General features: G+C 48.4%; 4 protein-coding genes across 4 annotated transcripts; all 4 read left to right on the top strand.

The window, feature by feature from the left end:
* Positions 1–172: 172 nt before the first annotated feature.
* Positions 173–1,616, top strand: EV420DRAFT_1565501 (uncharacterized protein; the record flags this gene model as incomplete). Its single annotated transcript, XM_060474032.1, has 2 exons — positions 173–1,338; positions 1,392–1,616. A coding segment is annotated over exon 1 (911 nt), but the record flags the coding sequence as incomplete, so codon positions are not given.
* Positions 1,617–1,831: 215 nt separating this feature from the next.
* On the top strand, positions 1,832–4,358 carry EV420DRAFT_1565499 (uncharacterized protein). Its single transcript, XM_060474031.1, is given in 6 exon segments — positions 1,832–1,868; positions 1,927–2,126; positions 2,185–2,607; positions 2,654–2,813; positions 2,866–3,959; positions 3,979–4,358. 6 exon segments carry the CDS (start codon positions 1,859–1,861, stop codon positions 4,246–4,248), a joined length of 2,157 nt encoding a protein of 718 aa, XP_060326733.1. The 5' UTR covers positions 1,832–1,858; the 3' UTR covers positions 4,249–4,358.
* Positions 4,359–8,925: 4,567 nt separating this feature from the next.
* Positions 8,926–10,608, top strand: EV420DRAFT_1630823 (Aldo/keto reductase; the record flags this gene model as incomplete). The annotated part of the gene is made up of 6 exons (XM_060476129.1): positions 8,926–9,007; positions 9,028–9,151; positions 9,205–9,286; positions 9,348–9,924; positions 9,980–10,155; positions 10,209–10,608. The coding sequence occupies 6 exons, from the start codon at positions 8,926–8,928 to the stop codon at positions 10,290–10,292; spliced, it is 1,125 nt and encodes a 374-aa protein (XP_060326732.1). The 3' UTR covers positions 10,293–10,608.
* A 1,167-nt stretch (positions 10,609–11,775) lies between these two features.
* Positions 11,776–12,671, top strand: EV420DRAFT_1565482 (uncharacterized protein). Its single transcript, XM_060474030.1, has one exon. It carries the CDS (start codon positions 11,994–11,996, stop codon positions 12,564–12,566), a length of 573 nt encoding a protein of 190 aa, XP_060326731.1. The 5' UTR covers positions 11,776–11,993; the 3' UTR covers positions 12,567–12,671.
* Positions 12,672–12,827: the final 156 nt, after the last annotated feature.

Below are 12,827 nucleotides of genomic sequence, written 5' to 3'. Positions count from 1 at the left end.
TATGGACCTGCCTTCTGAATTACGAAGAATGGAAGCTCTCACTTCCCGTGACAGAATCAGCCTTGCCCGTGATACAATTAGCAGCGAAGCTCATGGAAGTCTGGCGGAAAGGATTAGACCCTCAGCAGCAGGCTCGCACACCTTCCAACAAATATGGCCCTCTCCAGGACTACTTATCATTCGAAGAAACCGAAGTAACATTAGCCCTTGTTAATGGGCTTTCTGTCATGACACGTTCATTTTTCAACTCCTCTGCCGGAGATCTCGTGGACGTCATGAGAATGTTCGGTGATAAGCTACGCTGGTGAAAAAAGCCCACATATCATCAATGTTCTCGTGCATGGGATTTCAGATACTATCCAAGTCATGCGACAGCTATCCACTCGTTACCCAGAACGGAAATCCCGCGCCCAGACTGCGTTTCTCATTTCTTCATCCTGTACATTCCCTAAGTCATCGCAACTGAATCATGTAGCACTGCTCGAGATTCTCTGTTGCTCTGGTCGCTACGCATTTACGGTTCTGGACACACATTCACGACCGGAGACATTCTTTGCCAATGCGATACGGTGCTTCTTGTCATCCTGTTCATCAGACCAACCCCAGTCGGATCAATACGAGTCCGAGAGATGCAAGCTCTTGGAACTGGATGTGTTCGAGAGGATACTGGGGCCATTCTTCAATCAGGGGTACATCGTCAATCGAGGCCATATAGCACAGGAAAAATCTCTCAGATTCTTCGGTCCATACTTTGAGCTCAAAGACTACGGAATATTGTTGAAGATATTCGTCGAAGAAGGAGGATTACAGGCTCTACACGATAAATTTAAAGCTCTGCTTTCACGTTCTGCCACACCAACGGAGCTCGTTCCTACTACTGGTCTCGCTCATCTCATCGCAAATCGGATGATCGAAACAAACACCTTGGATCCTCTCCATCTAATAGACACCGCAAAAAAGCATTCATTTATCGATAGCCTTTCCAATCTCACCTATCCTGCTTCTGTACAATCCGAGTGGCAGCCTACAGACCATCATCAATCTTCTGGGATCCCTTTACCGGAGGAATACAGATCAATTGACACTGGAAAGAAATTTTCGAACGGCTGCAGCAATGGACGTTCAATAAAGAAGTTCGGTGTGACTTATATTGGAGAGAATTGTGTGATTTGTATAATATCAAGGATATTCAAGAAATTCCTGCCCTGCTTCTTGAAAAGGCGGAAATTCGATTGGACTCACTGCCAGAGTCTCATGAGGCGGTGGCTGGCAGATAAAACTTAGGAGGATATTGATAAAGGAGAAGAGGCATGTGAGGGATGAATGTTTTGGACCCCTGTAAGTTTTTTAGTCTCATGATCGCTGCTCGCTGTTAATAATTCAAGGAGCAGTAATTCTTTCTTGACCTATGGACTTGATACACGGTGTGCTCCCGTTGTGTTTCATCACGGAAACCAGTCCCGGATTGCGAGACAAGAGACAACGTGAGGGTAGTAATTCGAGGTAGTTGAACGTAGTTAGAACTTTTGTACTGCCCTCTCAGCTGTAGTATGGACCCCGGCACGCTCTGTTAAGGAGCAAGTTGCAACGTCGGGTAATAACATATAATATCCTACCCTATCCCTGATTCCCTGTCAGCGGAAAAGAGGAAAAGAGTGCTCTGAAACCATTATTTTCCTGCAGAATTATTATGACGACTTCGATGTCCATTTCGTTTGGATACTTTTGTTGATACCAATGGCCCCAGCCTATGAACCAATAATATCGCGCGCACAGCGCCTATTTTACCATCACGTGCATTCAACAATGACACGGTCTGCAATGTCAATTACCACACCTTAGCTCCACCGACTAGATAATGGCCAGTGGTATGTATGATGACTCTACCTCTATTGTTTTACATACTCATTCCAATCATGCTACTAGGAAGGTTCGAGATACTACGCAATGGTGTGAAATTAGTTCTAAGTTGTTTATGCCCCACTGCTGTCCAGGAGGACGATTCGAATCCTGATACTACTCCCCGCGATGATCCTTTGAGGACAACAGACGTTGGCCTATGGCTATCTCTAGAATCGCCGGAGAAGGCTGTCACCTATCATCTTGGAACCACCATGGGCGAAAAAGTAAGAATGTCTTTACAGAAACAGAACTTGGGACTCCGTGACAGACAGTCTATTATAGAAAACTCTCCCTGAAGTTATCATCTCCGCAGTCATTGAGGATGACTCGAAGAAATCCATTGCAGTTCCCAAGCAACAGATCTATATCAGTAAAAAAATCGTCATATGCTCCTCATCTGACTCTGTCCCCTACCATTATGTAGTGCGGCCTATATCGTCAACATGCCGCACCAATCTTGATGTGAACAACCTCTTAGAAGAGCTCACCACCACCATATTAACGTCTACATTGTCACCATCCGGCCCTCCTAACAGGCCTTCCACCGCCAATCCGGACGTTGAGGAGCTCTTACAAAGGCTCACCAACATCATCAGACAGTACCATGCTCCCACCAGCATCGATATTCCCTGTACTAGTCTAGACATTGATGGACTCTTAGAAGAGCTCAGAACCATATTACCGCGGTACTGCTCCCACGCTTCCGTCCGATACTCCCTGTGCTAATCTGGACAATATTGAACGCTCAAAGCTCAAAACGATCTTGTCACAGTACCGTCTTCCTGCCCCCGCTGATACCCATTGTACCGATCTGGGCATTAATGGGCTCTTAAGAGAGCTCAACACCGCTCTCGGAACCTCATACACACTGAACCCAGATCTGTCCTCCCTTCTCGAACCTTTCATAGTGCGTGATGACTTCGGCACTGCATACGCCTCCCTCCGCCGGAGATGGTATGACAGCTGGAGCTACTGTCCGAGACGACATACACAAGAAACTTGAAGACGAGGACCAGAAAATGCGACAAGCAGCACTGGTCAATAACCAGATTGTCGACCCGCGAGTTCCTCCTCGCCGCGTCTGGGATCTCTACAGTAATCGAGTGGTGCCGCTTTGGAAGATTCCGGTTGAGCATTGGTCGAAGATATGGGCAATTTCACATGCTTGGATGGATGAGAACGATCGTCTGGATGTCTGGACGCCTATCAACGGACGCGAATGGCCTGTACCCGTTCCGAAAGGTGCCGACTTGCGTCTCATTAGGATTGAGCTGCTGAATCTGGGAGCAGAATACGTGTGGTTGGATGTTCTTTGCTTGAGACGCAGGGGCGGACCGAGGGACGATCTGTGCGAGGATGAGTGGAAGCTAGATGTCCGCACAGTTGGAAATGTGTATGAGAAAGCCGAAAGGGTGGTTTGCTACTTCAGTGGATTGGGGCTGCCTTTGCGGTTCAAGATGAATGACTTTACAAGTGACCGGTCCTGGTTTAAACGTGCGTGGATATTACAGCAGCTCACTGGGAACTATATAATTGGTGGACAGCCATCAGAAAGTGGCGAAGAAGACATGGGGATGGAAAAGGATGTCAAAACGGAATTTGACAAAAAGCTGTTGGAATTGAAAAATATCAACAGGTCTCGCGTGTTTGATGTGCTCAGGCATATGCGGGATCGAGTGTCGATAAATGCTGTGGATCGAGTTGCTGGGTTGGCATATCTTCTTCGGTCACAAAAGCTGCCCACGTACTATGAGGCCAAGACTCCCGAGGAGGCATGGACAATGTTAGTGGAGACAATGGACGAGCGAAACCGGGCAAAACTTCTCTTCCTGTATCCTGAACCTGGAAAAGCACGCAAACTATGGGGACCCTCATGGAATCAGGTCATGGCTGAAAACCTTCCGACAATGGACAGCGGGATCCAGCTGTACGACAACATGGTTGGTCGGGATGATATTATGAAAACCGATTTCTATTATGGATACTGCATTGAAAAGGGCTGCGTGCGAGGACTGGACAAGGAAGGCTCCGAAGGCGAGTTGCGACGTGGGGAGTTGGTTGTCAAGGATCTCAAAGATATCCCACAAACATTCGATATCACCTGCCACTCACCAATACCCTATACCTACAGCCTCGTACACGCTGATAGGCAGTGATCCATGGTCACCGCAATCGGGTAGATCCAAGGACGAAAATTCCAAACAATATTGGGTGGTCGGGGAACTTAGAGAATCAGGCCAGATGTTCAAGAAAGTTTCGGTGTTTCAAATAGACAATGCAGGTCACGTCATGAACCTGTTAGATGAATCAGGAATCGCCCAAAAGACCCATAACACTCTCATTTGACATGAAGTACTTAACATATGTGGTGATTTCTGATTCCTAACGTTACCAATACCTGTAATGATACTACGTACTATGGATCGAATGCATACTCTCCTCTTTTTTTACCGGTCTTGTTAATCTTGTATATGTGCCTGGCACTGTCACAGTGAGAATTGCGGCGAGAAGTCTCACCTCCTTGCACAAGTCGGCATGGTGTAACAGCACGACGAGCAGAGCACGGAGGACGGCGCACACCATATAAGTACATGATGTAAAATATTTACTCCATCAGCTCGAATTCGACGGTCGACATCCACTCATCAAGCTTACTTCTTGTCACCACTCCCAGTACTCACCAGCTCATCGCAGCGTTACCTTAGCTCCCCGGTAGGCAGGCAGGCAGGTGTCGGGATTTTACCCTCAAATCTGCCAGTCTTCCCTCTTACATCTAGTCACATCTTAACTGTCACCGTATTCTCACTATTACTTAGCTCCTACGGTTGGTGCTAACTAATGGACTATGTCATCTACACTGAGATTCGTTTTCATTGACAAGAATCAGGAACACACAAGAACATCCCATGGTACAACGCGTTTCACTAGCGCTTCAGGAATCACGGAAACAAAATAACCAAATTTATGTGAAGCTGCATACAACTTTGGTGATATATCTCTCTGCCGGCGTAGTAACTGTCCAAAGGAATAATTCATTCTGTCGGCTCTACCTCATAGTACGCGATCACCTATAAGATCTTAATAGACGGCTTCAGGCGCTAGTTTACTGTATTAGCAGAGATGAGCATGAAACAACACGTCTCGTAGAGAAGCGGCTCTCCACCATTTCATTGTTACTTCTGGGTGGAACAAAATGGAAGTGTCGGTACGCTGTCCATCGTCGATTCGACGGAAAGAAGAATACTCGGGAGCTGGATCTGATAATAATTCAATCAGTCATGTAGGAGTGAAACTATCAGATAGTATACGCACTTTTTCGCACTGTCTCCCCCAAGACAATTGACATTCGCTGAAAACGCAAGCAAAGCCATTTCAAGGCGGAGTATCTGATGACCGTAGCAGATAGATTTTCCCCGTTGGTGCTTTCCCATCCTGGATCCTGCGATCAGACAAGAATCGTTCGGGGGAGAAAGAAGCCTACGAAACATTAGAGACGAGGAAGAGGTACATCATGGTCTTGATTGGATTCTCCGCAGGCGCCAGTATCAACAAACTGCGACCACACGGGAATGCTTTTCTCTGCACCAAGGAGGTTTACCACCCTCAGCGTACGTCCTCAGCACAATCTTCTCTAGAGGTCCAGAATTGGTGTTGTCGGGCGTTAAATGAAGCACAGTCGAGGGTCAGAGGGTATTCTCCACGAAAAGGGCAATGATGACTGTCATTCCTCTTTTTGAATAGGATTGGATGCGGAAATGTGAGAGGTAGTATGGCCATTGAAGGGCGGATCCGGTGCAGCGACCCGCTTCAGGCCCGGAGGTACGAATGGCGTAGTAAGATTAGCCGCGGTTGCTGATGCATTAGGGGACGCTCAATGAAGGCTTGCATCCTGAACTGGACTGAGTTTCACAGGTTGAATTCGGTCTGAGGTGTGAGAAGATAGAACAACCGTCCCTAGCCCAACAGCGGGGAGAGCATGCGTTCTCGCCGTCACTCTCTGCCATTCTACCGAGGCTAATCATTGAGGAAAGTGAAGTGATGGTCGAGCTGTAAAGAGCGAGATATTACATCTACGAGACTGCCTGCCGGTTTGGAAAAATGGTGTATCGGAAAAGAATCGGGAAAAGAAGAAAGATTGTTATTGTCTTCACGTGGCCGTGACGTTTCGCGTCGATCGCAGATGCGTGACAAGTAGTGCTCTTCAAAAATCAAGTTTTGTTCCGTGCTTTATCTGATAGATGGTGCTGTCTATAGTTCACCGTATAGACCCAGATTAGTCGCGGGAAAACATCGATGAGGACAAGGCGACCTGCTGTCGGTTTGACGAGCCGCCGATAATTCTAGCCGACAGCAAAACGTTGTTTGCAGCTGTAGATATCGTGAAGATGGACATGATGAGGAAAGTGAACGGGGCTTACTGGGTATGACCTGAATGATCACGTTCAATACTGATACTCCAGCGTCGGTTCATAGTTCAGCCTTTAGTCTGTCTGTCGGCCTGCAACAGAGATATAGCTAGTATTTGGTGTGAGCATTAGCACATTTTGAAAACAAAGCGCTTACCCGTCCTGACACTGCCAAGAGAAGCATATCCCCACCCACCGCCAACTAAGCTTCTCGTAGTCTGGGGATAGCAAAATTCTTCTGGCGTCTTCGACTGATTCTCACAGATGCAAGATGCAAGAGGGAGAGGCCACAGGACGAACTATTCTTATGCCCTCGTCGCCTCCTTGTTTGATTCTTGTCCACGGACAGACAGGGCACTACCAAACGTCACAGTTGGGACTGGTCAAGGATGTAATGATGCACATAGGTCTGAGATTGACGACTGAGATGCTGGGGATATCTATCCTAGGGAATTCGTATCTTCGATGGTCGTCGTCCCTACATGAAATTCAGTCAAAGCGACAAAGAAGAAAACCAAGCACATACCTTATACAGACTCTGTAAGCCTTGTTTCCAAGAGGTCATCCAGCGTTAAACCCTTCTGACTAGCCGATAGCGTCAGCCCAAAGCCGCTCGGAAACGTCGCTTCTAGTCTCCCTTGATAACCAAGTCCTCGACGTAGGCCATGACGGTGATCCAACGATACAAGGTCAGTCTCAAGAGCAAGTAGTGTCAAAACCCGTTCACGATCATTGCTCATGCTCCGGCAATCGATGAAAGAAACGGCATAAACTCTCCAAGTCGGGGTGGCAAGAAATACGGATGGCTGTAGCTGGGGGGGGGAATCAGAGAAAAGGCCCGGGATATGCAAACTTTTACCACGTACCGACCAATCTTGGCTCCAAGCGCCACACCGTTTGACAGAATGCTCCGTTGCTGTGCCGAGCTAGCATTATACGGTGAAAATCGATCGGGGAGGAAATGATGGTGATGGTAAGAAGCCAAACTTGGCAGCGATGATTCCGACCACGATCGCGGCGACTCTTCATTTTTTTCCTTCGTCTTCAGTATCCCTGCCTTCGTCATCCTTCGTCCAATTTTCTTCCATGAACAGGTACAGGGACCGTGCGATGCTACAGTCAAATCAGGTCAGCTTTGACGAGCACAGAGGTCGGGAGCTACCAGTCGAAATGGCACTTTGGAGGAGCTGCACGCCTAGCAAGGAGTTGCTTGGAAAGTAGTGAAACAGGCGGCGTCGAAGGGCCTCGCGGTGAGTATCGCTTCGAGCAGTACGCCTCCACCTGCTAAATCGCACCTAATAGCAACCGTTAGTCCGATGGCTTTCTTCTCCTATCACTATTGCCCTACTCGAAAATTTAGAAGACAGACACGAAGATATCGCAAGCGCCATTTTTACCGTCGTTTGCCATGTTGGCTAGGCAGGAGTCACCTAACGGATTCGGGAAACTTCACTGCAAGGACTGCTTGACATTATCTTCTCGCAAATTCTTTTCTTCGCAACTCGAGCGCCCACAAGGCAGGGCGCTATGGTCAGGATAGTTGGTCAGTGCCCATATTGCTACCTTCTCGTTCATTTTTTACTGTAATGCTCTATAAAATCCAAAGGCGTGCTAGCCCTACCATTGTTCACCCAGTCGGTAACTTTATTTTCTTCCTTCGTAAGAATAATGCCCCAGAGCTACATCCCTTTGGTACCAGAACTGCTGCAAATCGAACATACCCACCCTCACTTGCTCTCCAGTCGCTCCTCTCGCAATAGACGTTTATCTTATCAATCAAGCTGTTCCCACACTTTCCATGGAGATTGCAGACTCTTCACCAATCGCCAGCATCATTCTCTCATCCACCGTCCGGCTAGACAGCCCAGTCTACTGGAAATGCACGTTCGTTCTTGTCGCTGTGGCAAATCGACGTGCAGTGGCGGTTCTTCTACCTCGACCGAATGATATCCACTACTCATCCAGTCCCCGGCTGCTTAAGGCAAAGGTTCAGCCCAATCCCACACGAAACGCCCCAGATAGATCAAATCTCCCTTCCCCTAAGTTTAACTCGAGCCAGATTCAGCTTCCGCGATGCCTTCGCAAGCCCGGTTTTCCGTCCAGACTGTTTTGTGCTTCCTCGAGTGCGAGCTGAGCGGACATGCACCAGGACAAGCTGGTCTGTTCGGGTTATAGGTGCGATGCTAGCACCCGTGATCCCGGGAGCCGGACATTCCATTGGGATTCATGCGCTGGTATTGATAATTTCGTTTTGAGAACCGTTGTGCATACCTGGGAAGCCGAGGTTGCGGAGCCTGGCTTCTTCGAGAATTGCTGAGCTTTGATATACGGCGGTGGAATGAGAAGAGCTCGAATCATATAAAGGGTCCCTTGCGGGATATTAACCAGATTACCCCATGGGGTATGATGACGATTACATGGGTGACCGGTGACCACATATGATTGCCCATTTCGTAGGACGACCATCGCGCAGCCGCAGGTTCTTTCGAACATTTTTGCTTACTTTCAGTGGCATATTCTCACCACCACCGACTGATGCCTCGAGGCTTAGAAATGCAAATTTTCCCTGCATATATAATATCGCGCGCAGTGCTCGCTATATCCCAACCAACATCTCATGTCTCTCTTCCAACCCGCTAGTGATCCTCCTACCAAGCTCGGTATCTATCGTGTCCTGTCCTCTCGCGCAGGGGTGAGGTGTCGCCTCTGGCCTTCGGAGCTATGAGTATCGGCAGTAATTCCGAGGCCCATGGTAAGCGCCCGATGGATAAGGAGTCTGGTTTCAAGCTCCTAGACGCGTATTTTGATATGGGTGGAAACTTTATCGATACTGCGAATGCATAGTAAGCAACTAGTACATTCATACCATTCCTGTTCTAAGTTCTATGTTCTACAGCCAGAAAGAGACATCTGAAGAGTTCCTTGGCGAGTGGGTGGAGAAGCGAGGAATACGGGACCAGTTGGTCATTGCGACAAAGGTGCGTTCAGAATCACCAATTTATCTGAGTCTATGCAAGGACAGATGAGACCCTCTTACAGTACACATCAAACTACAAGCACGGAAACGACGCTATTGCGCAGAAGGTCAATTACGTTGGGAACAACACCAAGTCCATGCATATCAGCGTGGAGGCGAGCCTTAAAAAACTCAGAACGTCGTACATCGACATCCTATACGTTCACTGGTGGGACTACGAGACGTCAATACAGGAAGTCATGGACAGCCTTCACCATCTTGTCGCCGCAGGGAAGGTTCTCTACCTCGGGATCTCTGACACCCCCGCATGGGTCGTAGCTCAAGCCAATCAGTACGCCATCGATCACGGTAAGACACCATTTGTCGTTTATCAGGGTAAATGGAGTATCCTGGAGCGCTCATTTGAGCGCGATATCATTCCCATGGCGAAATCACTGGGCTTGGCACTCGTTCCGTTTGCTGTTCTCGGGCAAGGCAGGTTGCGGACGGACGCAGAGGAACAGCGGCGGAGGGAGACGGGAGAGAAGGGGCGTACGATGTTTAATCCAAATTGGGAGCGTACAGAGGTGGAAGTGACGGTGTCTAAGGCGTTAGAGAAGGTAGCGGCAGAGGTTGGTGTAGGGACCAATATCGCAGCGGGTGAGTCTGGACTAGCTTCGTTCATCTGCCGGATTTCTGACGAGTGTTTGGGTAGTGGCGATCGCATATGTGATGCAGAAAACACCCTATGTCTTCCCTATCATTGGAGGCCGAAAGGTGGAACACCTCAAGGCGAACCTAGAAGCGCTAGACATTTCGCTGTCCAAGGAGCAGATCAAGTACTTGGAGAGTGTCATGCCTTTTGATCCTGGGTTCCCTACGACGATGGTTGTGAGTTTCGATTTACTTTCTTTTTGGGAGTCTTGGTCTGACGAAGGATGTAGGGCGACGGATCCAGTTATTGTTTTCTCCTTGCGTCGGTCGCGAAGATGGCGAAACAACCCGGTCTCCAACCCATCATGCCTTGATTGGATGTGACTCTGATGCTAATGAATGCTCCTGGTTTTTGTAGTTCAGTTTTCAAATGATATACGTGCATGTACAATTTCAAATCAACTGTAGTGGCCTATCTGGCCGAATGGATCTTTGCTTTGCACGAAGAGTCATGGACCGTGCTTGAACTTTTGCGCTTAGTCGCTACCCAAGACGGAACACTGTTATCCGTCAGTACTTGTAATTATCGCCTTCTCGTTTCACTAGCGGGGTGAGGGCCAACGCATCTGCGTGGCATGGCCGAGTCCTATGTGTCTTCTTTCCGTCAGGTATGCTAGATTTCATATATCAGTGGCCTGCCTGTATATGAACACGCCACGGTCTTTGCTCATCTTGTCTCACATCATGTCGACATCGTCAATTACCTTCCTGTAACGAATGTCTGCCTAATGCAATGCCGTTGTTAAATCATACTTGGTTCTCCGCATCTACAAATCACGCGGTGAAGTGTCACGCACGCTCCATAATAGGCAATACCGGCCAACCGAGGACCGATACTCTGTCAAATTCCCAAGGGCACACCGATCCTGAAGGAAACTCCGTGAGCATTATCATGCAGACGTCCAATGCTCGAGACTGATTGCGTGTTCCAAGAAGCATGAAAGACAAGATCCATTTTATGAACCAAGTCGGTGACATAATCCGGACTAAGCAGCAAGAGGTTCGAAGGGATGATAGAGGGACTGAAAGGTATGCAGAACACGGGAGAAAGAAAGTTTCAGCGGAGTCAATTGCAGGAATGAATACCGAGGGAAGTGCAAGGGTATGAGGCGTTGCAGCTCTCGAACAGATACTTCCGACCCGAGGAACGATGCCGCGGAGGAAATTCCTATGAGCGTGGACGTCGACCCAAACAGTATCTTGAAGGGGTTGGCAGGAAGTAATAACTTGGTTCATACAGAGGACAACAGGGTGAGCTATTTCAGGGGCATAATGGAGTGAGGCAAGAAGTGAGTGTTACACCCGACCCTGTCTGACTGGCGGTGACAGATACGTGAAAGTGAGGCAGCATATGTTCAAGATAAGTGACATAGTGGAAGTGCAATGCTCCGTCATATTCGTGAAGTGCCGAGGAGGCAGCGTAAGGATGAAAATGATATTGCGAGCGATAGCACTCGTGAACTGGAAATAGACGAAGTAGAGATGACAAATGATCTGGCGTATGGAACAAGAGGAAGGACAGAAAGAAACGACGAACATAAGAGGAAAAGACGGAAAAGAAAAGCAAAAAAGGAAAGTCGAATGGGAAGGAAAAAAAAAAAAAGAAAGGAACCGGGTGGAAGAGGAAGAAAGCGAGCACGTTAGAGGGAAGCGAAACGGAAAGTAACGGGATAGGCAAACGGGTAAAGACGGCATCGAATAGAAATATTCCCACGGTAAGGTCAGGTAGATGAGTCGGCAAAAGCCGATAAGGTTTGATACCTCGAATAGAATTTCCCACGATAATTCAAACTGGCATAATAACCGATACCTATATACATAGGACTCGGAATTTCTGACTTGAACACCCCTAGTATCCAAAGTCGTACTAGCCGAAAATCTACCATTGTTCGCCGAATCGGTAGCATTGTTTTATTCGGAAATGGTCGGCATTTTCTTTGTCAGAATAGCGTCTCACACTTGCATCCCCTGGTAAATCGAGCCTCATCTAATATCCAGCCAACCACCCTCTCGCAATGGGCATACTCTTTTCTATCCTTGCACCTTTGGTGAAGATTTTAGAATCTCTAACGATTGCCGGTGGCTCTACCAACCTCAGAGACTACGACGCATACCCACAGGAAGAGACTCGAACGACCGTCGACTCGACATTATTGAAGCCCAGGGCTGAGGCACCGGCATTCTCCCATCCACCATCAGGTTGGACAGCCCAATCTACAAGGATATATACTCGTCCTTGTCGCTGTGGCAAATCGGCATGCAGGTGGCGGTTTTTCTACCTCGACCGAATGATATTTGCCACCCATGAAGTCCTCGATTCGCTTGAGGCAAAATTTCCGCTTAGTCCTACTACGCGAAACGCTATGGGCATTGCAAACCTCCCTGCTCCGAGGCTGAACTCACGCCAGAAGGAATCCTTCTTCCTATCAACTATCGAAGGGCCCAAATTCAGCTTCCATAAAACCTTCGCAGTCCCCGTTTTCCGGCGAGGCTGTGGCGAGAGCGGTCTTTTTCGTTTCCTCGAGCGCGAGCCGTGGGCGGATACGCGTCAGGGCAAGCCGGTTTGTTTAGGATGTGGTGCGACGTAAGCACCGACGATCCGGAATACTGGATATGCCATCGGGATTTATGTGCGGGCATTGATAACGCGATTTTGAGGTCCGTTGTGGATGCTTGGGAGGCCGAGGTCGCGGAGCCTAGTCTCGTCGAGAATTGCTGAGGTGCTAGAATAAGAAGGGCTCGAGTGATATGGGGGCCTTATGCGGGGTATCAGCAGGCCGGGTTGGGATCAGGAATATCGACGCTAGTCTGGTCGAAGGTATGAGATGAGATTACTGCCTATTACGTTC

The sequence above is a fragment of the Desarmillaria tabescens genome (assembly GCF_030435595.1).
Source record: "Desarmillaria tabescens strain CCBAS 213 chromosome Unknown EV420scaffold_39, whole genome shotgun sequence".
In the NCBI taxonomy this organism is placed as follows: Eukaryota; Fungi; Basidiomycota; class Agaricomycetes; order Agaricales; family Physalacriaceae; genus Desarmillaria; species Desarmillaria tabescens.
Note: the sequence above shows the minus strand (reverse complement) of the source record. Positions and strands in the feature narration are given on the sequence as shown.

Excerpts from the sequence above, each read along its gene's own strand:
- EV420DRAFT_1565499 (XM_060474031.1), top strand. Across the intron at positions 2,127-2,184 it reads GAACCACCATGGGCGAAAAA|AAAACTCTCCCTGAAGTTAT; the intron begins GTAAGAATGTCT and ends AGTCTATTATAG. Across the intron at positions 2,608-2,653 it reads GGTACTGCTCCCACGCTTCC|CTCAAAACGATCTTGTCACA; the intron begins GTCCGATACTCC and ends GAACGCTCAAAG.
- EV420DRAFT_1565482 (XM_060474030.1), top strand. The coding sequence starts at position 11,994 with ATGGGCATACTCTTTTCTATCCTTGCACCTTTGGTGAAGATTTTAGAA.